General features: G+C 41.2%; 2 protein-coding genes and 1 long non-coding RNA gene across 3 annotated transcripts in view; 1 reads left to right on the top strand and 2 right to left on the bottom strand.

The window, feature by feature from the left end:
* The window catches only part of cdk5rap1 (CDK5 regulatory subunit associated protein 1), a 41,238-nt gene extending 35,308 nt beyond the window's left edge, over nt 1–5,930 (bottom strand). The window contains exons 1-5 of the mRNA XM_059980441.1: nt 5,536–5,930; nt 4,889–4,992; nt 3,057–3,091; nt 2,623–2,723; nt 918–1,128 (exon numbers count right to left, since the gene is read on the bottom strand). Coding sequence (XP_059836424.1) covers nt 918–1,128; nt 2,623–2,723; nt 3,057–3,091; nt 4,889–4,992; nt 5,536–5,824 — 740 coding nt within the window. The 5' untranslated portion in view covers nt 5,825–5,930. The remainder of the gene's footprint in view (nt 1–917; nt 1,129–2,622; nt 2,724–3,056; nt 3,092–4,888; nt 4,993–5,535) is intronic.
* Nucleotides 5,931–6,043: 113 nt separating this feature from the next.
* The window catches only part of LOC132399742 (uncharacterized), a 128,250-nt gene continuing 108,490 nt past the window's right edge, over nt 6,044–25,803 (top strand). Inside the window, exon 1 of the long non-coding RNA XR_009514054.1 lies at nt 6,044–6,087. This is a non-coding gene — a long non-coding RNA (uncharacterized LOC132399742). The remainder of the gene's footprint in view (nt 6,088–25,803) is intronic.
* The window catches only part of LOC132399741 (bactericidal permeability-increasing protein-like), a 58,801-nt gene continuing 48,788 nt past the window's right edge, over nt 15,791–25,803 (bottom strand). Inside the window, exons 14-15 of the mRNA XM_059980443.1 lie at nt 25,481–25,557; nt 15,791–15,829 (exon numbers count right to left, since the gene is read on the bottom strand). Coding sequence (XP_059836426.1) covers nt 15,791–15,829; nt 25,481–25,557 — 116 coding nt within the window. The remainder of the gene's footprint in view (nt 15,830–25,480; nt 25,558–25,803) is intronic.

The raw sequence follows: 25,803 nt of genomic DNA, 5'->3' as shown, positions 1-25,803 counted from the left end.
CACAGGAACATGTGTACAGTAGAATGACAATAAATTTGGACTTGAATCTCTATCATGTATTGCACTACAAACAGCTACAACATTAAATAGATACAAGAAAGCGTATGTGCGCTGAAATTACTCCAACCTTGATGCAAACCATTAAGACATTAGAAATACCAGCTAAATTAATAAAGTGGATATTAAGATTACAGCCACTGTGAGGACAGTGGGGCAAACAGTTCTTACAAATGCAGAAGTTCCAGCTTTGTGCTGATAGAACTGAAATTCACAGATTAGTGGACTAGGAAAGAATTAGTGCAGTGGAACTTCTGCAGGGTATCTTGTAAATGCTGCAACTGTAACTATTGTACCCCGGATAGGATGGGGTGCAGGGTTTCAATCAAGCCAGCTGCTGAGATTTGGATGGCGTCGCCTAACAACCTATAGAGCTGCACTCATCCAATATTTCATAAATCTGTGAGACTTTCATTGTGTAGGAAATAAAAAGTCTTTAGGAAGTCAGGAGGAGAGTCATTTTTTGAGAAGTATCTAGCCGTTGACCTACTTGTAATTTTACAGCACTTACATGGCTCGTGTAATTAAGTTCCTAATCAATAGCTATTTGTCAGTATGTTCAGAGATTTGGTGATAAATGATACCCTAAACTTCTGGATGATGATCAAGATCATTATGTGATATGTGAATTAAACACTGAGCAATTATCAGGCAATATTTCCATTTCTAATGAAGTGAAGATCACTGAAGCACTTCACTAATGACATAGATGGCTAGGTGGAGGAGACTGCCCTGGCACACTCTTGCAAAAGCCTAGCAGCTGAACTGATTAGCCTTCAATTGTCACAACCAACTTTATCATTCCAGTCAGTTCTTTTTTTCTCATTGAATTTAACTTAATAAATTAAGATCACACATACATAAATGCAGTTTTTGTCTGGGAATTGATGTGAACCGGCATGACATCTGCATAGGTCTCATCCAGTGACAATAAAACATTCACACCCTTTTGACCTGTTTCAGCGACTGTTAGAAGTCTGGGAAGATCACGGTATGAATCTGGCCCAGCAAGAACATCAACAAGCTTTTCTTTTTCCAGGATTTCCTCTTTCAGTCTCTCAGCCATGCAACCTATCATAAACCATTAACACTGTTAGTTGCTTGTACTAGACTGCTTGACAATAGAAATACATTGCTTTAATTGTTTAACTGTGAAGACAACCACCTGGCTTCACCCATCTCCTTTTAGCTATCCTCCTTCCCCTTTCCCCACATTTTTATTCTGTCAACTTCCCCCTTCCTTTCCAGTCCTGAAAAAGGGTCTTGGTCCGAAATGTCGACTGTTTATTCATTTCCAAAGATGGTGCTTGACCTGCATTTTGTGCATATTGCTTTGGATTTCCAGGATCTGCAGAATTTCTCACATTTAGACATGATATGATGTTATCTATGTATCTTTCACATATAGAACAGTACAGCATAGCACAGTATTGGCCCTTCAGCTCTCAATGATGTGCCGACTATTTAACCCTACTCCAAGATCAACCTAACCCTTCCTTCTCAAATGGCCCTCCATTTTTCTTTCATCCATGTACCCATCTAAGACTCTCTTAAACATCCCTCGTGTATCTGCCTCTACCACCACCCCGGCAGTGTGCTCCATGCACCTACCATTCTTTTGTGTAAAAAAAAAATCTACCTCTGACATCCCTTTATACATGTTCCCCAACACCTTAAAGTTAGACACCCTTGCATTAGCCATTTCCACCCTGGAAAAAGTCTCTTGACTGTCCACTTGATCTATGCCCATTATTTTATTCTGTATATCTCTATCAACTCACTTTTCATCTTCCCTCTCTCCAAAGAGAAAAGCCTTAGCTTGGTCATCATAAGATCATATATTCTAATACAGGAAATCCCAGTAAATCTCTTCTGCATCTTCTCTAAAGCTTGCACATCCTTCCTATAATGAGGCGACCAGATCTGAACATTATACTCCAAGTGTGGCAACACCAGAGTTTTGTAGAGCAGGAACATTCCCTCACAGCTCTCAAACTCAATCCAATTAATGAAGGACAACACACCATATGCTCTCTTAACCACCTTAATGAACTTATGTTGCAACTTTGAGGGATCTCTGAATGTGGACCCCAAGATCCCTCTGTCCCTCCACAATGTTAAGAATCTTACAATTGACCGAATTCTGACTTCAAATTTGACTTTCCGAATTGAATCACTTCACACTTTTCCAGATTAAACTCCATCTGCCATGTCTCTGCCCAGTTCTGTATCCTATCAATGTCCCGTTTTAACCTACAACAACCTTCTACATTACCCACCACACCACCAACATTCTTTGTGGATATGAACCATTATCACTGGATTACTTCTCCTTCCTTCAACATTCACTGTAGCCCTTTTGGTAAGTGTCACATTGGCTTTAAGTAGATCACCTTTAAATGTGCCTTTCCATAGAGGAATAACAATTCATTTCTCTAAGCCAAATTTCCCTTTTGAAGTTTGATCAGTTAAGACTCAACTTTCAGAAAGGTATATTATGAGATAGATGGATTGTTTGCCAAATACTTTAGTTTTGTAATAATCACAATACAGACATCATCCTACCTAAGATTCCTATTTTAAGTGGAACTCGAGATTTTGCTCGCTTGGATTTCAGTGCAGTAAGCTGTTTCAGCCTGTTCCAGATGGTCTGTTCTGCCTTCTCTCTGCAAAAGTAAAAGTCTTATGATGCATTTACAAATTATCTTTCTAAAGTTGCAGTCCCTATACTTGTCTGAAAGTTATTGTCCTACATGTAGGTAGTAGTTAATAAAGGTACCACTGATCTTATTTAAGGCATATATTCAATTAAATTAAGAAGTGCACACTGGTAGACATTTTAACTTTCAAGTAAAAATCAGCAGTGGGAGGCTTGGTGTGTGTGATAGGCTCCATCACTTATAAAATGTATCCTAGATTTCATTTGAAGAAGCACAGATAACAATTAATAAACTAGTTACAAAAACTGACTGTATAAACAAAAAAATGTGAAAATATACCTGATTGAACAAGTTACAAGTAAAATCACATCAGCCTGCAATAAAAGAAATACGTATCAGATTATTTTTTAAAAATTCATTGGATTACTATGATTAAAAATCCCAAGTAATTATGTAGTGAATGGCCAGACAGTTTTCACACTCCTAGCTTGTTAATATATAAAACAAGCTGTTGTTTGTGAGACTTTTATTGTCTTCATGCTGATAAGTGCCGTGGCAGAAATGTTCCCTCTTAAGGTTTGCGCATGTATACATCTTTTGCTACTAGAGCACAAAGGTATTTAAATTGCACACAAAAGGTTGTCACCCCCTGCTTTGTTGGCAGGTTAGGTATATTTCATGATCATACATAATTACATTTCCTCTTCTGGTTTCTGATACAGACAGTGTTGACAAAGATGAATGTGTGATGATTTGTCTGCAGATTTTAGAACTGGCTTATTTATACTGTTTTTATTGAAGAAATTATTCATGCCCACATCATCTTCATTGGTCAAAAAATTGTACAGCACAAGATTTTTGCGTACACTGGTCATTACAAATTAGAGGGAACATTGTACGACAGTCTCCTGTAGCTGCAAAGCTGCTCAAACTGAAGTCATGCTGCAACACATGACAATAATTTAGACACAAAAATACAACTGCAGATGCTGTGGATCAAGGAATATGTACACAATGCTGGAAGAACTCAGCAGGTCAGGCAGCATCCGTAAGAAAAGAGTAGCCAACGTTTTGGGCCGAGACCCTTCATCAGGAATAATTTAGAGGGCTTTCCAAAGAGCAAGTACATTTTTGAACCTGTTAATAACTGTGCATTATTAGCAGTTCTATAATGCATTGCACGACTGATTCATGCAGAAACATGTTGTTGAGTATAAAGCCCATCCAAGTTTTATTTTGCCACATGCTGTAATACTAAAATAAGTCCTGTATACATTTTTCTAGTCTGTATAGTTACAAACAAAAACAAATTGAAAGTATATTAGAGGACACATACACATTTACTAAACATAAAAGATGTTAATGTGAATACCATGCAATTTTGAATTTTTTTGTTTTCAAAACCACAAAAAGGACTTGCATGACTTATTATTATTGAGCAGCAAGATAGATAAGAAACTTGGAGAAAGAGGCACAAAGGTGTATCAAGAGGGGATTTTAGAAAGCTGCAGTATGCAGACATGTTCAAACCAAAGAATAGGATTGTGGTAAAGCTAAGGGGATATTAACATTTGATTATATTAGCAGCAATAGCCTACAACCGCTCGGGGAATGCTTTGCACTGCTGACAATATAGGAGATAACATGGCAGTTAAATTTTATCTTAAGGAGTATGGAAGCAGGAAAGCTGGCAGGCAGATTATTGCGAGTCTCATCCAGGTTAATAAACAAGAATGATCTGAGAACTGTGAGAAATAATGCAGCGTTCCTTCTACTGGATTAACCATGGTGAGAAGACAGTTGTTACAGAAAATGGTGACTACCTTGAAATGTTATGTCCAGCTAATAAAATTAAGCCGAGGAAGCTCTGAGTGTTTGTTTTCTGATATTTACCAGCATTTTCAGATTTAAGAAAAAAGAGTAAATGCAAAATTAAACTCTGGTCTGACAATCTGATGCAAAGAAGGCAGTCACTGACCTTATTGTTAACAGTTAACTTCAGTCATTGTTCTCATCTAACCCACACCAAACAATGACCGCTTATTTTAACATTACAGTTAATCTTAGCACTTTACTTTCAAAAATAAATAAACTATAACGTTCTATATATGCAAATAATAGCTATAGTTAGTAATGATAATTAATAATGAATTTATGACAATCCTGATTACCTCTGCACAGCTGTTGACTTTCTTATAGCCATTTTTCTGGAGGATAGACCAAGCAATTTCTGTGTCGCTTACATTCATTTGACACCCATAGGTTTCAAAGTAAACTGAAAATAACAATAAAACGAATCAAATGTTAGAGTCAAGGATCAAAACCAGAATCAGGTATCATCCCTTTGACAAGTGTCACTGAGTTATAAGGAGCATTCTTCCAACCTCTAGGGATGGAAGAAATCTGGTTTATACATGTTTCACCACATGTACAAGACGTAAAGTGGCTAGCAGATGCTGGTCTTAATTCATGGTTTGATTTGCAGTTGACTTGTTCGCCTTAAATACAAAACTGTATTCAAGTAGCTCAGTCACTCTGGTTGGTCTCTGTAAGGACACAAGCTTGTTCTAATCTATTCAGTACCTTCCCAATTTGATTCTTCAAAACATACAGAAAACACTCGACACAAATTATATCTATGATTGGTCTCGGCAATCAAAGTAAAAGAAACAAAAGTTGTAATTTGAATTTGACCAGGTGTTTTAATGAATATCGAGGATACAAAGAGGTTTGAAAGTGAATTCTACTTTGAAGTGGGTGTGGGCGGCGATGTGGACAGCCGGTAGGTTAATTATGAGGCAGGAGCAAGGGCACTCACCGGTTCTACCGCCAGCGGGCTCCGGCTCCCCGTTCAGGTAGGGGGGCGGCGACTCTTCTTCAGGACATTTTACTGTCACCGTTGCCCCACTCCCGGCCGACGACCGAAGGAACTCCCGGAGACCAGGCCCATCTGATAGCCTGGCCAACGGAACAACGCCTGGAGGCGGTCGGCCTCGGATCGCAGTGGCGGGCTTGGCCGCCAAAATTCGGGGTGCCCATCTCAAACTGCCCCTCAAAGCCGCGGGGCTAGAATGGAACAACCGGCTTACAGCCTCAACAGGCCTCATGGCAACAGCTAGCGCCTCCCTCGGCAAACGCGTCGTGCCATCGCGAGATCTTGTGATTGGGACGTGAATTTGACAAGGTGCGTCGTTATCCTTCTTGCCGCCATCTTTGTAAAGGAAGACCGTCTTCCCGCTCTCCCGTTCCGCTAGTGCACGCAACTCTGGCGTACTGCCATGTCTATATCGGTGACCCGTCAGACACTAGATGTGCTGCAGATACTGGAGATTTTAAGCAACACACATAAACTGCAGGAGGAATTCAGCAGGTCAGGCAACATTTGTAGAGGGAAATAAATAGTCGACGCTGCGGGACATACCTATTGACGGGGCGGGATTGCAGAATCAGGTTTTATTATCTCTGACTTACATAACATTTTTGATGTTTTGCAGAAGTAGTATAATGCAAAGATATAATTTGACTATAAATTAAAATAATAAATAGTGCCGAAAGAGATAGTGAGGTACTGTTCACGGGTTAACGGACTATACAGAAATCTGATAGCCGAGTGGAAGAAGTTGTTCCTAAAACATTGAGTGCTTTTGATGGTGAAGGTGTTTAATGCTGAATGCTGCCGCCTTTTGGCACCACCTTTTTAAGGTGTTCTCGTTGGTGGAGAGAAATGAGTCTGCAACACCTTGTGGTCTCATTAGATCTGGTGCATTGGCGTCTCCATACCGGGCTTTGAAAGTTCTCCTTGGTACATTTGTAGAAATTTGCTAGTCTTTAAGTGACATACCAAACCTACTCTGGTTCCTAATGAAGAACAGCAACTGGCATGCTTTCTTTGTGATTTCATTAACTTGTTGGTTTCTGTAAGGTGTTGACGCTTAGGAAGTTGAAACTTCTTTTAAAGTTTTGGTTTGTATGTGTACCAAAAGCACAGGATGCTTCCTAAATGCTGCTGAATACAGGACTGGAGGTGTTATATTTGAATGCACACAATATGCAAAATAATGGAGATTGTCTTGTAGCACAATTAGAAATTGGCAGGGATGACGTTTTGGGCATCACTGAGTGGTGGTTGAAAGAAGAGCACAAAAGGGAGCTTAACATCCAAGGATACACATTATATTGAGAGATCAGGGAGGTGGGTGGCTTTATTGATAAACAATGAAATCAATTCCTTAGGAAGAAGTGACATAGGATAAGAAGATGTAGAGTTAAGAAACTGTCAGGGTAAAACAACCAGAATCAGAATCAGGTTTATTATCACCAGCATACAATGTGAAATTTATTAACTTAGCAGCAGCAGTTCAATGCAATACATAATCCAGCAGTGAGAGAAAAAATAATAAATAAAATAAAACATAATAATAAATAAGTAAATCAATTATGTATATTTAGATTATTAAAATGTACAAAAACAGAAATACTGTATATTAAAAAAGTGAGGTAGTGTCCAAAACTTCAATATTCATTTAGGAATCGGATGGCAGAGGGGAAGAAGCTGTTCCTGAATCGCTGAGTGTGTGCCTTCAGGCTTCTGTAGTATCTCCTACCTGATGGTAACAGTGAGAAAGGGATATGCCCTGGGTGCTGGAGATCTTTAATAATGGACACTGCTTTTCTGAGACACCGCTCCCTAAAGATGTCCTGAAGACTTTGTAGGCTAGTGCCCAAGATGGAGCTAACTAGATTTTCAACCTTCTGCAGCTCTTTTTGCTCCTGTGTCCTGTTCAGAAGCCCCTCCATACTAGCAGCCTGTCAGAATGCTCTCCACATTACATCTATAGAAGTTTTAGAGTATATTTGTTGACATGCCAAATCGCTTCAAACTCCTAATAAAGTATAGCTGCTGCCTTGCCTTCTTTATGATTACATTAATATGTTGGGACCAAGTTAGATCCTCAGAGATCTTGACACCCAGGAACTTGAAGCTGCTCGCTCTCTCCACTTCTGATCCTTCCTGAAGTCCACAATCAGCTCTCTTGTCTTACTGATGTTGAGTGCCAGGTTGTTGCTGTGGCACCATTCCACTAATTGGCATATCTCACTCCTGTATGCCCTCTCGTTACCACCTGAGATTCTACCAACAATGGTTGTATCGTCAGCAAATTTGTAGATGGTATTTGAGCTATGCCTAGCCACACAGCCATGTGTATACAGCGAGTAAAGCAGTGGGCTAAGCACACACCCCTGAGGTGCGCCAGTGTTGATCATCATTGAAGAGGATATGTTATCACCAATCTGCACAGACTGTGGTCTTCTGGTTGGGAAGCTGAGGATCCAATTACAGAGGGAGGTACAGAGACTCAGGTTCTGCAACTTCTCTATCAGGACTGGGAATGATAGTATTAAATGCTGAGCTATATTTGATGAACAACATCCTGATGTAGGTGTTTGTGTTGTCTAGGTAATCCCAAGCCATGTGAAGAGCCATGGAGATTGCATCTGCTGTTGACCTATTGTGATGTTAGGCAAATTGCAATGGGTCCAGGTCCTTGCTGAGGCAGGAGTTCAGTCTAGTCATAACCAACCTTTCAAAGCATTTCATCACTGTCAATGAGAATGCTACCGGGCGATAGTCGTTAAGGCATTATTCTTCTTTGGCACTGGTATAATTGTGCCCTTCTGAAGCAAGTGGGAACTTCTGCCCTTAGCAGTGAGAAGTTGAAAATGGTGGGAGTTATATGCAGGCATCTGAACAGTAGCCAGCATGTGGGGTAGAAAATGCATGTAAAAAGAGCGATGTTACAATGGTCATGGGTGAATTGGTAAATTCAGGTAGGTGCTGAATACCAAGAGAAAAAATTTGTAGAATGTCTATGAGATGGCTTTTTCGAGCAGCTTGTGGTCTAGACAGGTCTGCACTAGGTGTTATGTAATGATGCAGATTTGATTAGGGAGCTTAAGAAAAAAGATCTCTTATGAGGCAGTGATCATAATATGATAGAATTCACCCTTGAATTTGAGAGGGAGAAGCTAAAGTTGGATATCTTGGAATTACAGTTGAATAAAGCTAACTACAGAGGCATGAGAGAGCAGCTGGCCAGCAGGCCTCATGGCAACAGTAGCACCTCCTTAGCAGTTCCATCTGGGTACAGGTATCAATTATAACTGAGCTTGTTATGCACTTTAATAGAAGGAATAAAGGTGTAGACTATTTTTTAAACTGGGAGTGAACTCAGAAATTGGAGGTATAAAAAGTCCTAGTCCAGGATTCCCTAAACGTTAACTTGCAGGTTGAGACAGTAGTAAGGAAGGCAAATGCAATGTTATGAAATAACAGTTTTCTGAGATGATTGAATTCATCATTGAATCCCAAGATCTATTAAGTGTTTAATGGGAAGTTGAGAAGCTGTTCATTGAGCTTTCATTGGAGTGACAGGCATTGGAAACTCAGGATAATCCCTGAAAGCTGATCAGTATTTCTTTTCTCCAAAGTTACAAATTCTGGAATGTTTCAGGGTGGTAACACATCTCAGGCTGAAGGGTGTCTTGTGATGAACAACTTTTGTCAACTTTGTTCGAGCATGGGGAGAAAATAAATTAAGTTTGTATCAACAAACAAACTTTTGGAGGAACACAGTAGCTCGATTAACATCTGAGGGTGGGGGGGGGATAGAAATTTTTGAGCAATCCCCTACTGGCTCCTATTTTATTTATCCCCCTATTTACTTTATACTGCCCATCTTTCCTGTCCACTCCTTGTCCTGATGTAAGGTTTCAAGTCAGAACATCAACAATCTCTCCACCCCCCTACAGATGCTCCTTGACTTGTTGATTTCCTCCAGCAGGTTCTTTGTTGCTGCAGATTCCAGCATTTGCAATCTCCTGTGTTTCCAAGTTCATTTTGTATGTATGAAAAGGATCTTATTGTTGTTTCATAGGGGAAAACCATTTAGAATTTCTTTGCAAGCGCAATTAAGTCACCATCTTCCACTACTCTGTGCAGAGGGATCTTATTGTTCCCTCAGTAAGATCTGCAGATTTTGAAACCAGGAGTTACCATTGAGAAGACAATGAAATAATGAACACCTAACCAGAACTTATGATGTAATGTTGCTATACCCTTATTGGCAATAAGACCATAAGGTTCCTTTTACCCTTGTCATTTCCTAACTCAATCTATGCCATCTCTTTCTGATGATTTAATATTATTTCTAACACACAGAGCCACAGCACCCCCTCTGCCTACTAGCCTATCTTTCCGATATACCATATATCCTTGGACGTTCAGCTCCCAATGGCAGCCATCCTTTAGCTAACTTTTAGAGATGGCCACAACATCATATTTGCCAATCTGTAGCTGAATTTCAAGATCATCCATTTTATTCCTTATGCTGTGTGCATTCATATACAACACCCTCTATCCAGTATTTGTTGCTTTCTGACTTAACTCTACCACACCTCTATTGCCCTGTAACTCCTGCCGCTGGCTTTGATTAAGCCTCATCTCCTGCCTGTTCTTTCTATCATCTCTGTTGCACGCTATCTTTGATTTATTTCTGTTTTCTTCCTCAGCCCTATCACTCCGGTTCCCATACCACTGCCAAACCCTCCCTAACAGTTCTATTAAATGTGCCCGCTAGGATATCGGATCCCTTTCGGTTTAGGTGTAACCCGTCCTTTTTGTACAGGTTGTAACTCCCCCCTGAAAGAGCCCCCAGTGATCCAGGAATTTGAAGTCCTGCCCCCTATATCAGTCTCTCAGCCACTCAGTAATATGCCTGATAATGCTATTCTTGCAATTACCAGCACATGGCACAGGTAGCAATCCTGAGATTACTATCCTAGAGGTCCTGCCTTTCAGCTTCCTACCAAACTGCCCGAATTCTCTCTTCAGGACCTCTTCCCTTTTTCTACCTATGTCATTGGTACCAACATGTACCAAGATTTCTGGCTGTTCACCTTCTCCTTTCAGAATACTCTGCACCCGATCCGAGCCTTCCCATACCTGGCACCTGGGAGGCAATGTACTATGCGGGTATCTCTATCAGGCTGATAGAACCTCCTGTCTGTTCCCCTCACTACTGCATTCCTCATCTTCCTCTTTCCCTTCTGTTCCACAGAACCAGGCTCAGTGCCAAAGATCCAATTGCTGTGGTCGTCCTCTGTCAGATCATCCCCCTCAACCGCATCCAAAACAAGATAATGATTTCTGAGGGGGATGGCCACAGGGGTGCTCTCTACTATCTGAGCTCTTTCCCTCGTTTCCCTGACCATCATCCACTTACCTAACTCCAGCAGCCTCGAGGTGACTAACTCCCTGTAGCTCCTCTCTATCTCCTGTTCACTCTCCCTAATAAGCTGTAGATCATCAAGCCACAGCTCCAGATCCCTAACAGGGTCTCTCAGGAGCTGCATCTCAGTGCATCTGGTGCAGATGTGGCCATCTGGGAGACTGAAGGATTCCCAGGGTTCCCACATCCGACACCCGGAGCAAAATACTCTGAGACTGATAAAACTCAGACTGAAATACTCTGAGATTGAGTTACAATAGAGACTGAATGTAAACGTAAAGCTAAACGAAGAAGAACAAAAAAATGATAACTAAGTTGCAATGGACCAGCAGGCAATGCAAGAAGGAAAAGACTGATGGTACCTTTGCAATCTATAGAATAAAATCACCTGACTTGTGATAAGAGCTTCACTGACATCAGCCTCCTCTCTATCCCATTCATACTCCTATGTATTTAATATTTCAATAATATTTGAGTAATCTTTTAAATATATTGTTAAATGAAGCATTCTTGTTCATTTCAATAATGCATCACGGGTTATATGTATAAATATATGAATTGCATACATCATCACGTGACCACATGATACGTGTGCACCTCGCTTAGAGTAAAGAACCAAGTTAGGCTCACATTTTAGACTCCCGTATCTTCCTTTGAATTACTTTAACGTTTTGAAGTTACAAAGCAGAGTGGTAGTGACGAGGTATTTTTAAAACAAAGCTGAGGTGACTGCTGACCTGTTGAAGTGCAGTGAGGAACAGCGAGTAAGAAAACAGTGCACTGCAGCATGTGTACAGAAGATAAAGTTTTTTTTAAAAAGGCAAAAAATGGAAGAATTCTGATGTTCATAAACAGTGAATACAGGGAGATAATAATCATAAAAAAATCAGAAATAGCTGGCTTCATCGGAACGATAGCATTCGATTGTTCAAAGGGTAACCGGCTTATGATTATTAAGCTAATTGAACAGTATTTTGAAGCAAATGAAATAGCCAATGAGAAATAAGTACCAATTTTGCTGAATGTTTGATTATTAATGCATGCAGTTTGCTTCAAAGTTTAACTGCTCTTACCAAAGCAGCAGAAAAGAGCTTTGGTGATATTGTGAAAGTGATGCAGGAACATTTAGAACTAAAGCAGTTGTTGGCTGCAGAATACTTTAGGGTTCATAAACGGAATTAAAAGGACAGGGAGTGAATTTCAGCAGACATGGCTGAATTGAAGAGATTGTCTGAGCATTGTCACTTCAATGATGGGCTTAATAATATACTAACAAGACCATTTAGTTTGTGGAATCTTACAAGAAAGCATGTAAAAAAGGCTCCTGACTAAAGCACAGCTTACATTTAAAAGCCCAATTGCAATTGCTGTATCAATGGAAACAGCAGACACGCAACTGAGTTGCAGTCAGAAATGAAAGTGAGCGTGAACAAACTTGCAGTGTTGAGACGGAGGCCACCTTGAATGAATAAATTGTGTTGCTGTTGTGGCAAGGGCTCACTTACACCAGGCAATGAATATTTAAACGGGAAACTTGTAGAAAGTGCAACAAAGTAGAATGCATACAAGGAGTATGTCGGGCAAACAAAATAAAAACGGCCTGCACAGAGAAGAGAAAAAGAAAAAAAAGTCAAATTGCTGTTTCAAAAAGAGCACTAATCCCCATGCTGTTGAAGGAAAATCTGATAATGATGAGAGTGACGCAAGACTGTGTAGACTTGAGATTTACTGTGAAAAGGAATATGGCTTACACCAGAAGTGAACAGCAAATTAATTATAATGGAATTGGACACTGGCTCGGCTGTTTCAGTCATTCCACCAAATGAGTTTGAACATTTCAAAGATACTAAATTGAAGACTGCGAACATCCAACTAAAAACTGATAACTCCTGTGGGAATGACATTCGTAACAGTGAAATAAAACAACCAAAAAGCCACATTGGGCTTGTATATGGTACAAGCAGGGCAACCAGCATTGTGGGGATGTAATTAGCTGAGTCAACTACAACTTGATTGGAGGTCCAGCCACAATTTTCATGCCACATCATCTGCAATAGCGTCAGCTGAAAGCAAATTAAGGAAAGTACTGGATGATGCCATAGCAGTGTTCAAGCATGGAAAACTGAAACATATCAAGGGTAAAATTGTGTTAAATAAAAATGCAACACCCAAGTTTTACAAAAACCACCTGATTCCTTATACCATTTGTGATAAAGTAGCCAGTGAGCTAAAGTGAATGGAGGCTGAAGGAAATCTTTCCAAGGTTGAGTGAAGTCCATGAGCAACGCCAGTGGTCTCATTAGGCAAGAGGATAGGCCTGTCAGGATCTGTGGTGATTATGAAGTCACCATCAACACGGTACTGAAAGTAGATCAATACCCTCTGCCCAGGATAGGGGATATCTTTGCAAACCTTTCTGGAGGAAAGCACTTAAGCAAACTGGACTTAGCTGAGGTCTATATATAGATGTATTGGAAGAAGAGTCCAAAGTGTTTCTCAGCAGAAGCACTTATGAAGAGTTTTATTGCTATAATAGGTTTATTTTTAGAGTAGCATCTGCACCTGCACTCTAGCAGAAAGCTATGGACCAGGTGTTACAAGGCAGTCCAGGTAGTTATGTCTCATGTTATGAGTGACGGAAGTGAACGCTTCATAGATTCTGCATCATGTTTCCTTAATGCTGTAGAGCAAAAATGCACACAGATTGACAGAGAGACCTTGAGTCAAGTTTGGGGTGTAAAATGTTTTAACCAGTACCTGTATGGGAGAGAGTTTACCCTCATTACTGATCATCAACCACTTTCAATCTGCCCATTTTCAATCCACAGAAGGTGTTCCACTAACAGGAGGAGCACAAGTGTGGAGATGGGCTCTGTTTCTTAGAGGATGCAATTGCAAGATTGAATTCAAGAGGACACCGAGTTATGGAACTACTAACAGTTTATCCTGTTTGCCCTTGGAAAAGGAAACACTAGAAACATTTACAAAAGAGGACACTCCTTTTGATATATTCTCTCTAACACAAATTGAATGATGAAACAGAGGGAAACCAGAAGAGATGCCACACTCTCTCAGGTCTACTTAGCAACCCCAAAGGAGCTGGAATGTGCAGCAGAAACATCAGTTTCCCCATTTTTTCCAGCGCTGGGACATATTTGCCCTAGATGGAGGTTGCCTTATGTGGAGATTGAAAATTGTTCTACCATCCAAGCTGAGAGCTAAAGTGTTGGAGGAGCTATATGCCAGTCATCTAGGAGTGGTTTAAATGAAAGTGTTGGTGTAAAGCTTTGCCTGGTGGCCTGGGATAGATCAGCAGGTCGAGTAGCTTGCCATGCACTGTGCGGAATGCCACATGTCCAGAAGATGCCAAGAGCAGCACCACTTCATTCCTGGAAATGGCCTGCATTGCCTTGGCACAGGATTCATGTGGATTTTGCCAGATCATTCACGGGCACCGATTTCTTAGTAGTGGATGCAGCTACAAAGTGGTCGGAAGTGGCCTCCTCTAGAGCCTTACACACTGCAGATGTGTTGAGAAGCCTCTTCTCAAAGACTGGTGTTCCAGAGCATTTAGTCAGTGACAATGGACCACAGATCATGGTGGAACAGTTTCAGCCATTCCTGAAAATGAGTGGAATAAGACACATTGAGTTTGTGTGTGTGTGTGTGTTGGTAGGTGGGGGGGGGGGGAGTAATAGTATGCTGATACAAGCATACAGGTTTGTAAAGGGATAAATGGGGTGGATAGTTAGAGACTATTCCCTATAATGGGACAATGAAGACACAGGTATAAGGTGATTTTTGTTTTCACCCTGATGGTGCTGTAATCTGGAAAGCACTGCTTGTGAAGGTGGTGGAGGCAAGTGCTCTCACAACACCTGAAAGGTATCTGGATGAACAATTCAATTGCCAAGGCACCGAAGTTTACAGACCAGGTAGAACTGGAATTAGTATAGATGGGAACTTGATGGTCAGCATGGTCATGAGGCTGTTTGTGTACTCTATAATTCTAATGGTATAAACTAAAAATGTAATTTGAATATTTTTTCTTTCTCTTAATCATATCTTTGTTCTTTATGATGATTTAAAAGTTAATTCCTACTACTTAGATTTCTACTATTTTACACTCTCTATAGCTCAGTAAAACTGCTTTCATTTAGTTGGTTAAAGAGCCTCTCTGCTGCTTGAACTGCTCATTGATGTTAAAGATTCTCTGTAGAGGTTGTTGAATAAACATAGAAGCCAGAAGTGATCATTGTTGCTTTACCAGAAGAGAGAGTCTTGTATTAATCTACTAAAAACAGCAAAAGTGATCGCAAAAGCATTCATAAGTGCTGACAAAGAGAGTGATGGTTATAAATGCAATGACAAATGTTTATCTGGAAACATGTAGTTATGGATCCATCAAAAATCCACAGAGTGTGTTGGACATTGCATTCAGTTTAGTGAAACAATTGAAACCAATGAAAGCATAACATACTTCTAAAATCAGAATCATTTTTTATTTTTAATGCAAAAAATGGAGATCTCTTTATTCATTGAGAACACTTCTTATTCCAAATTTACATGTCTGCAGTACTGCATGGGCACATTTATTATGAGCCTTCTGTCATTGGTAATTATAGTAAAATAATTAAAAAATATTGAAGTGTTTAATTTAGGTGTGTGAATTGCAAAGAAGAAGAGCTTCAGGTAAACATGGTTCTAAACAAGGAAGATTGAAGTCATTTCTTCCCAATGTTTCAGCTAACGACTGCTGACTCTGTGAGGCAAATCAGTTGATGTTCAATAATAGGTGATATCTGTGGCAAACAGAAGGAAGTTCTAAAGTATAAAAAAGAAACTCAGTAAGCACATGGAACTGGTTATATTTACTTTTACATTACAGATTTTAATAATCATGGAAGCATTTACCTAGTCTTTAGTAGTAAAATTATTTCACACATGAATATATGTATATTGAGTCTAATGCACTGGGGGAAATCTGTGTACTTGTACTTTTTATTATACTCCATAGTACGAATTTTCAAACTTCATTTAAGCAAACTTTCTCACTGCAGAATAGAATCAGCTTTCAGAACTGAGAATTATTTACAATATCTCCCTTAATCAAATTCTTACACTTAGTTGTCCTGTCTTACTGTATCTGCTGGCAAAATAACTGATATTATTCTTGCTGTAATGTAAAATAAGTCTGATTAAGTCATCCATCCTTTAAAGATTTTCCACTGTAAGTTAAATCATATCTAATCTGTATACTGTGTTAGCTACTTTGACCTGTTTTGTTTCCATATTCTCTAATACTAAAATACGAGCACATATCTTCTTTTTCATTCAGTTGTCTCCCACCATTTGCCAGGTCACTCATAAAATGCACCATCCTAACTCCTCAATAGTTTACTGCTAATATAAAGAAAATGTTTTAATTGTTGAATTAAGAATGGCAAAAAAAAAATCAACTGACACTGGAAATCTGAACTAAAAGCAGAAGAAATTGGAAATACATTGCAGGTAATACAGCTGTGAAGGCATAAGACAGAGTTAGCTTTTCTGTCTCCTACATAACCTGCTGCATACTTTCTGTTTCCATTAAGAATAACCATTGTTTGATGTAACAAAGGACACCTAATACCCATGAATGTGAAGAATCAAAGGCAAAAAGAGAAAACTAGTGAAAAATGAATAAACTTTCTGAAATGATCAGAAAACCAATGTGTTGTGGCGACCCATTTCCTGGCACATCCGAACCGGCTCACAATTAGATAGCCTACGGGGGTTTGCGAGCACAGAGCTTTGGAGCCTCTGCGCCACGGGGGGCAGGTTGAGGGAGGCTTAAAAGTGAGGCTGAGGATTTCGAATAAAGTTTTTCCTTTGACTGCAGTTACCGACTCCGTGTCGTAATTTTAGCGCTGCGTGTAGCACACCGCTACAGTGTCTCTATTTCCTGAGGAGACTGAGGTCCTTTAACATCTGCGGGACGATGCTGAGGATGTTCTACGAGTCTGTGGTGGCCAGTGCTATCATGTTTGCTATTGTGTGCTGGGGCAGCAGGCTGAGGGTAGCAGACACCAACAGAATCAACAAATTCATTTGTAAGGCCAGTGATGTTGTGGGGGTGGAAATGGACTCTCTGACAGTGGTGTCTGAAAAGAGGATGACTCCCATCCACTCCATAATGTACTGGTTAGGCACAGGAGTACATTCAGCCAGAGATGCAACACTGAGCGTCATAGGAAGTCATTCCTACCTGTTGCCATCAAACTTTACAACTCCTCCCTCGGAGTGTCAGGCACCCTAAGCCAATAGGATGGTCCTGGACTTATTTCCACTTGGCATGATTAACTTATTATTATTATTTATGGTTTTATATTGCTATATTTCTTCACTATTCTTGGTTGGTGTGGCTGTAATGAAACCCAATTTCCCTTGGGATCAATAAAGTATGTCTGGCTGTTTGTGTCAGTGGAGGCACACTAACAACTGATATATTTGGAAGAAAAAAGTTAAACAGCCAATGAATGTTAAAATTGCAATTGACATAATATAAAATTCTATTTAATACATTCAAAATAAGAACAGTAGTGATAACATCAGTCTTTCTGTTTATGAGCGAAATTTTCTAATTCAAAGACTGTTCATTCATTATACAGTACATATTTCGTTCAAAATCACAATCAGTACAATAGTGACCCCTATGGGTCCAAAACTGTTACCATGACTGTCTCCTTAAGCTGACCGAATTTATAATTGACTGCACTAAAATTTACAGCACAGAGTTGGGAATTTGGAAGTATAAACACAGTTTAATGCAAAATCAAACTTAACATAAAATCTCGAAATACCTTAAAGAAAATGTCATGGAGAGATTCTGAATTAAATTCCATTTTTAATGTGCATTCTAAATTAAAGTTTTTGTTACAGGTTTTGAAAGGGAAGTGATGCAATGGGGAGGTTGCTGATTCAAATTATCAGCAGTCGACGTTTGTCTGAGACCCTCTTCGAATGTGCCCAAGTGGTGATTTGTACACAAAAATAATTGGTTTTTAATTAACAAGTCCATGTGTAAAGGATTTATTTCAATAAAGTCAGTGGTCTTGAAAGCCTTTGCAACGTTGTGTAATGAATGCATGCAGCAAAATTCTTGTACCAGAAATATTTTAAAATTCAGCAGATATGGTATAGTGGGTATCAGCTTTTATAATCAACAAGTGTGAGGCAACGCATTTTGGGATGTCATATACTAACAGGACACAAAATTAACGACAACAACCTCAGAAGTTTGGGTGTAGAGAGGGACTTTGCGCCTCCATCATTTCTAATATGCTCGGTGGCTTGTTCCGCACCAAATAATGGAGCCACTGACTACTTTTGTGGTTTTCTACTGCTATAGCCCCAGTGGCATATCTAAGGTATGGCACGTGCCCTGGGCGCCACTTGAAGGGGGGAGGGGCGCCACTGAGCAGTTTCTACTAAAGTCAGACATTCCATCCTTGGATAGTGAAAAAAAGAGTTTTCTTCAGATGTATGATCTGTCTTTGATTATCATGGGTGAGAAGCACTAGGATGGCCTTATTTCAGAGCATTGTGTAAGAAGACCATGAAAGGTTTCTTCACGAAGAAGGAAAGTGAAGCTGAAGGATCAAAGAGACGAAAGTTGGAGGCGGAGGAAGCCAAGAAGTCGAGCAAGTTCTTCATGCCCTTCTTTGAAAAGCCTGGAACAAGTAGTTCAACACGTTCCATGGAGTCGCCTGCACCTGCTACAAGTTTGTTAGAATCCGAAGGTGGATCAAGTACAAATCTGTCACAAGCTGAGGAGGAAGTCAAGTCAGATAAATCTGAGATTATGACGAGATTAAGAGTGAGGCTGCCACAGAGAACATGGACATGACAGGAGGGAAAGACAATGGTGGTGGTGGTGATGTTGAGTTTATTGATGAGATTTTACCTGATGAGATTGAACCTGATGACACTGAACCTAGTGAAATGGATGGTGTCAAAGAGTCTCGAACTGTTATACCAGATGTGATTGAACCGCATGACATTGGACTTCTGAAGTTCGACAAGGATACTGGAAAAGCAGTTCTGCCTGACACGTTGAGAACATAAATAATAAAGCTGGGTTTGAACTATTTCCAGAACAGTGAGAGGCCTTTCCTACCAACAAATAATCAATCAATGAACAAAACTTGATTCATGAGGAAATTGGGAAATGGTCGAGGCGAGGAAGTGACTCGCTCATGGCTGGTCTATTCCCCTTTTAAAAAGTCTGCATTTTGTGTCTCTTGTGTTCTCTATTCCTGGTCAGACCATCAATCCTCATTGGAGCAGGAAAGTGAATTCAACCACTGGAAAGCACCTGAAAGGATTAGTGTTCATGAAAATGCCAAGAATTATTGGAAATGCTTCACACAGTGAAAAGAAATTTAGCAGGAGACAGAGGAGTTATTGATGCGGTATTTCAGTCACAGATTGAGAAGGAAAAGCAGAAGTGGCATGATATCTCTGATGAGAATCCTTCACTGCGTAAAATTCCTTGCGACTCAGAACCTGGCTTTGCAAGGACATAGGGAGTCACTTCAGTTAGATGATGACTCCAATGTGGGAAATTTCCTTGGCTTATTAAAACTACTGGCCACCTTTGACCCTGTCATAAAAGAACACCTAACTCATTTGGAAAGTCATCCTGGATCCACATCTTATCTTTCACCGGGTGTCCAGAATGAATTAATCCACATGATGGCATCCACTGTTCACCTGATTTTACTGAGAAGCATTTGTAAAGCCAAGTACAGGTGTCCTCTGCTTTACGAATGTTCGCTTTACGCCACTTTGCTTTTACAAAAGACCTATATTAGTAACCTGTTTTTGCATTACAATGCGGATTTTTGCTTTTATGAAAAATTTTCCCATATAAATTTATAGTTCTTTGCTTTACAGTATTTTGGCTTAAGAAAGGTTTCATAGGAATGCTCTAAAGGGGGGGGGGGGGAAGAGACACCTGTACTGTGGTCTCATGTTCGACTCGACTCCTGATCAGGCACACTGTGAGCAGATATCAGAAGTAGTGAGGTATGTGGAAGTTGATTTTGAGAGGAAAACGGTCCGTGTTAGATAGTCCTTCCTTGGTTTTATCCAGATAAGCCAGAAGGATACTGAGAGATTGGTTGAAGACATCTTGAAACAGCTATAGAAGGATGGAATGGAGCTACATGATTGTTGGTCACAGTGCTATGACAACACTGCTGTGAAGGCTGGACACATAAGTGGTTTTCATCAAAGAGTAAGTGAGAAAAACAACCTGGCAGTGTTTGCCTGTGGTTGTTAAGTTGGAGCCTGAAACCAGGTGGAGTGCAAAGACAGAAGCAGTGAAGCCCGTCAACAAGTACCTTGAGGAGATACTTCAAGTTCTCCGGGACATGATAGACAATGAAAACAAGACCAGTGAAACAAGAAGTGATGTAAGGCAGCTGTACAACCGCATGTTGAGTTACGATTTTCTGATTTTGCTAGGATTTTGGAACAAAGTACTCATTTGCATTGACCGTATTCAAAAGAGGCTGCTGGATCCTAGCATGGACTTCCATGATGCTGCCCTGAGTTTGAAAGTCCTCCAAGATCATTTTTATGATGAAAGAGAAGTGTTGGTCAGTGAGTCACTCAAAGAATGAGTTGGTCTCTGTCAAGAATGGAATATTGAAGTTGAAAGACGTCAAAGACGAAAGAAATGAATGGCTGATGAGGACTTGAGAGATGCTGGGTTAACAGCTAAGGAGGAAATGGAAAGAGTCATGAGGGGAACACTCGACCGTCTTCACAGAGAAATGGATGAAATGTTTGCTTATTTGCCTGACACTGACACCAAGTTTGGGTTCCTTCTCGATGTCGAGGGACTGTTTTATGGCGCTGACAGTAATGATCTAAAGAAGAAGTGTGAAAATTTGGGCGAATTGTACAGCTCTGATGTTGATGGACAGCAGCTATATGAAGAAATTTTGGACTGCAGAATATTGCTATCAAGTCAGGTCAACATGAAAATATCAAGACCTGAAGAGCTTCTTGAATTTATTGTTCAGTATGGAGATGAGAGTGTCTTCCCCAATCTTCGCATTGCTATTCAGATAATGCTAACCATCGCAGTTTCCATCGCCAGCTGTGAGAGATCATTCAGAAAGTTAAAACTAATACTTTTGTATTTGAGAGCCTCCATGGGTCAAGGCTGTGATCTTGCTCTGCTGAGTGTAGAAAGAGAAGCAACAGAAAAACTGATGCAAATTGGTCTATGATATAATCAGTGAAAGCAAGGAAGCAGTTATAATTTTCATGTAGTACCATAATTTGTTAATTAAAAGATTAATGAGCTTGACTTGTATTTTTGAGCTGATATTGTGGTAAAATTATCTAAAAGATGGGTGTCAGATGTTTGGTCAAGTGGGCCTCAGATGGTTGGACGGGTGCAATTTCAGCACTTGCCATAGGCGTTATTTTCCGTAGATACACCTCTGTATAGCCCTGTCAGGAACGGGGGCAGGATTGGACCCAAATGCAGGACGCAGACACTGAAGTACTAGGGGTAGGACAGGATGGGGATGCCATGGCATGCAAGGGATAAGGCAGGCGGGGCTGGATCCCGGAGGTCAGGCGAGGCGGGAGGATCCCAGAGTTCGGACGAGGCAGGAGGATCCCAGAGTTCAGACGAGGCAGGAAGATCCCAGTGTTCAGACGAGGCAGGAGGATCCCAGTGTTCAGACGAGGCAGGAGGATCCCAGAGTTCAGACGAGGCAGGAGGATCCCAGAGTTCAGACGAGGCAGGAAGATCCCAGTGTTCAGACGAGGCAGGAGGATCCCAGAGTTCAGACGAGGCAGGAGGATCCCAGAGTTCAGACGAGGCAGGAGGATCCCAGAGTTCAGACGAGGCAGGAGGATCCCAGAGTTCAGACGAGGCAGGAAGATCCCAGAGTTCATGGCACACAGGAGGATCCCAGTGTTTGTGGCAGGCAGGAGGATCCCAGAGTTCATGGCACACAGGAGGATCCCAGTGTTCAGGCAGGCAGGAGGATCCCAGTGTTTGTGGCAGGCAGGAGGATCCTAGTGTTCAGGCAGGGCAGGAGGATCCCAGTGTTTGTGGCAGGCAGGAGGATCCTAGTGTTCAGGCAGGGCAGGAGGATCCCAGAGTTCATGGCAGACAGGAGGATCCCAGAGTTCATGGCAGGCAGGAGAATCCTAGTGTTCAGGCGGGGCAGGAGGATTCCTCATGGCGGCCACATGGTTCCCGGGCACGGCCGCCACCCAGGCGGAAACACGGAGGCCTGGGCAAAGTGCGGACACTTGAGCAGGTGCGGGGCGCAACCCTTAGGGAGCAATGGGTGGAAAGGGCAGAACTCCCGCCAGGCAGCAGCAGTCCGGCCAGACCTGCCCGACTGAGGCAACGGGTAGGAAGGGGCAGAAACCCCTGCCCAACGGAGGCAACAGGTGTACCTCCTTAAGCCAAGATGATACAATGGCTCCGTGTGACAGGAGGGCTGGCTGCAAGGCCCGGAGTCCAGAGTCTGCGGACCGGAGCAAGACCCGGAAGGCGGATCCGGACCAGACCCCAACAAGCCCATTCACTTCAAAGTTGATTTGCTGAGTGTTCAGAGATGCACTTCTGCACAACACTGTTGTGACACATAGTTAAATGAGATACTGTTGCCCTCCTGTCCTCTTGGACTGGTCTGGCCATTCTCCTCTGACTTCTTTCATTAATAAGGCATTATTGCTCATAGAACTGCTGCATACTGGATGTTCTGTTGCAACTTAATAAACTCTAGAGACTGTTGTGTGTGAAAATTCCAGGAGATCAGCAGTTTCTGTGATACTCAAACCATCCAGTCTGGCACCAACAATCATTCCACGGTCAAAGTCACTTAGATCACATTTCTTCCCCATTCTGATGTTTGGACTGAACAGGAACTGAACCTTTTGACTTTGTCCGCATGCTTTTGTGCATTGAGTTGCTGTCAAATGATTAGCAGCTTAGATATTTTTTCATTAGCGAGCAGGTGTACTTAATAAAGTGGCCAGTGAGTGTATATTGTCACTTTTTCAAAATCATGGAAAACCTTATCTAGTAACACTATGAGTACCTTCACCAGAGGCACTGCAGGAGCTGATGCAGGCTCATCTTCTCAAAGACACTTTGGGATGAGCAATCATTTATAGACAATAGGTGCAGAAGTAGACCATTCGGCCCTTTGAGCCTACACCGCCATTCTAAGATCATGGCTGATCATCTACTATCAATACCTGGTTCCTGCCTTGTTCCCATATCCCTTGATTCACCTATCCATAAGATACCTATCTAGCTCCTTCTTGAAAGCATCCAGAGAATTGGCCTCCACTGCCTTCTGAGGCAGTGCATTCCAGACCCCCACACCTCTCTGGGAGAAGAAGTTTTTCCTTAACTCTGTCCTAAATGACCTACCCCTTATTCTCAAACCATGCCCTCTGGTACTGGACTCTCCCAGCATCTGGAACATATTTCCTGCCTCTATCTTGTCCAATCCCTTAATAATCTAATATATTTCAATCAGATCCCCTCTCAATCTCCTTAATTCCAGCGTGTACAAGCCCAGTCTCTCTAACCTCTCTGCGTAAGACAGTCCAGACATCCCAGGAATTAACCTCGTGAATCTACGCTGCACTCCCTCTACAGTCAGGATGTCCTTCTTTAACCCTGGAGACCAAAACTGTACACAAATCTCCAGGAGTGGTCTCACCAGGGCTCTGTACAAATGCAAGAGGATTTCCTTGCTCTTGTACTCAATTCCCTTTGTAATAAAGGCCAACATTCCATTAGCCTTCTTCACTGCCTGCTGCACTTGCTCATTCACCTTCAGTGACTGATGAACAAGGACTCCTAGATCTCTTTGTATTTCTCCCTTACCTAACTCTACACCATTCAAATAATAAACTGCCTTCCTGTTCTTACTCCCAAAGTGGATAACCTCACACTTATTCACATTAAACGTCATCTGCCAAGTATCTGCCCATTCACCCAGCCTATCCAAGTCACCCTGAATTCTCCTAATGTCCTCATCATATGTCACACTGCCACCCAGCTTATGATCATCAGCAAATTTGCTGATGTTATTCTCAATGCCTTCATCTAAATCGTTGACGTAAATCGTAAACAGCTGTGGTCCAAATACCGAGCCCGGTGGCACCCCACTAGTCACCACCTGCCATTCCGAGAAACACCCATTCACTCTACCCTTTGCTTTCTATCTGCCAACCAGTTTTCTATCCATGTCAATGACTTCCCCCCCGATGCCCTGAGCTTTGATTTTATCCACCAATCTCCTATGTGGGACCTTATCAAATACCTTCTGAAAATTAATGTACACTACATCCACAGGATCTCCCTGTCTAACTTCCTGGTTACATCCTCAAAAAACTCCAACAGATTAGTCAAGCATGATTTACCCTTGGTAAATCCATGCTGGCTCGGCCCAATCCTATCACTGCTATCTAGATATGCCACTATTTCATCCTTAATAATGGACTCTAGCATCTTCCCCACCACCAATGTCAGGCTGACAGGTTGATAGTTCTCTGTTTTCTCCCTCCCTCCTTTCTTAAAAAGTGGGATAACATTAGCCATTCTCCAATCCTCAGGAACTGATCCTGAATCTAAGGAACATTGGAAAATGATTACCAATGCATCTGCAATTTCCAGGGCCACCTCCTTTAGTACCCTAGGATGCAGACCATCTGGACCTGGGGATTTGTTAGCCTTCAGTCCCATCAGTCTACTCATCACCGTTTCCTTCCTAATGTCAATCTGTTTCATTTCTTCTGTTACCCTATGTCTTTGGCCCATCCATACATCTGGGAGATTGCTTGTGTCTTCCTTAGTGAAGACAGATCTAAAGTACTCATTAATTCTTCTGCCATTTTTTTTTTCTGGCCTTGTCAGCAATGGCCAGACACTGAACAATTTCTAAGTAATGACTTAATATCTGTAATATAGGTTTAGAAATTGCTGGAAAAAAGATTAGGATTACTTTATCGTCATAGAAGCTCATCAGGTTGTGGCAGACAAACATGCACATTGGGTTCTGATTCACCAAAAATTACTGGGTGGTTTGCTCCTTTCTAATGTTAGTCTTGCACAAACCAAAAAGTGCCACATCCAACTCCATAGTGAGTGCCTTTCTCAAAATGGCACCTGCCCTGGTTTGCCTCAGAGGTGTCTGTTTGCTGCAGACATCATGTTTTGGATCACTCATGGCACCCATCATGGCCAATAAATACAGGTGCTTCTGATCAGTATGTCCTGATGAAAGCTAACCTACTTCTTTATCTGAAGCTGATGTTTGGCATGCTAAGACATTCAAATAGGTTCTGCTTTTATTTCAGATATCCAACGTCTGTAATTTCCTTTTGCTTTTGTACATTGCTTCATATGAGATGCACCATTTGCTTAACTCACTTTACCTTATGTGGCTGTACAATAATGTTGGAAAGTTTGATCTGGTCTATCAGAGGCAGTGAATATCCATTGGCAAGGACAGCTGCATAAAACAATAGTTTGTGTGCCAGTTATAAGTATGGTAGGCTTAATCGTTAAATTAACAATAGGCCATCTTACAGTTCTGACCATACCTTTTGTTTGCAACTTATTTCTGTTTCAATTTCTAAAAGCGTTTCAGGATGCACCTGTCATCCACAACCCCCAAACCACCCTCCTTCTTCAAAAGCCTTGCTCCATTCTTCCTAAAACCATGTTGGATGCAATCTTGTCAACTGGTGATGCTAGT

This window comes from Hypanus sabinus, chromosome 9 (genome assembly GCF_030144855.1).
Source record: "Hypanus sabinus isolate sHypSab1 chromosome 9, sHypSab1.hap1, whole genome shotgun sequence".
NCBI classification, from domain to species: domain Eukaryota; kingdom Metazoa; phylum Chordata; class Chondrichthyes; order Myliobatiformes; family Dasyatidae; genus Hypanus; species Hypanus sabinus.
The sequence above is the reverse complement of the archived record's forward strand: the minus strand, read 5'-3'. Positions and strand labels throughout refer to the sequence as shown.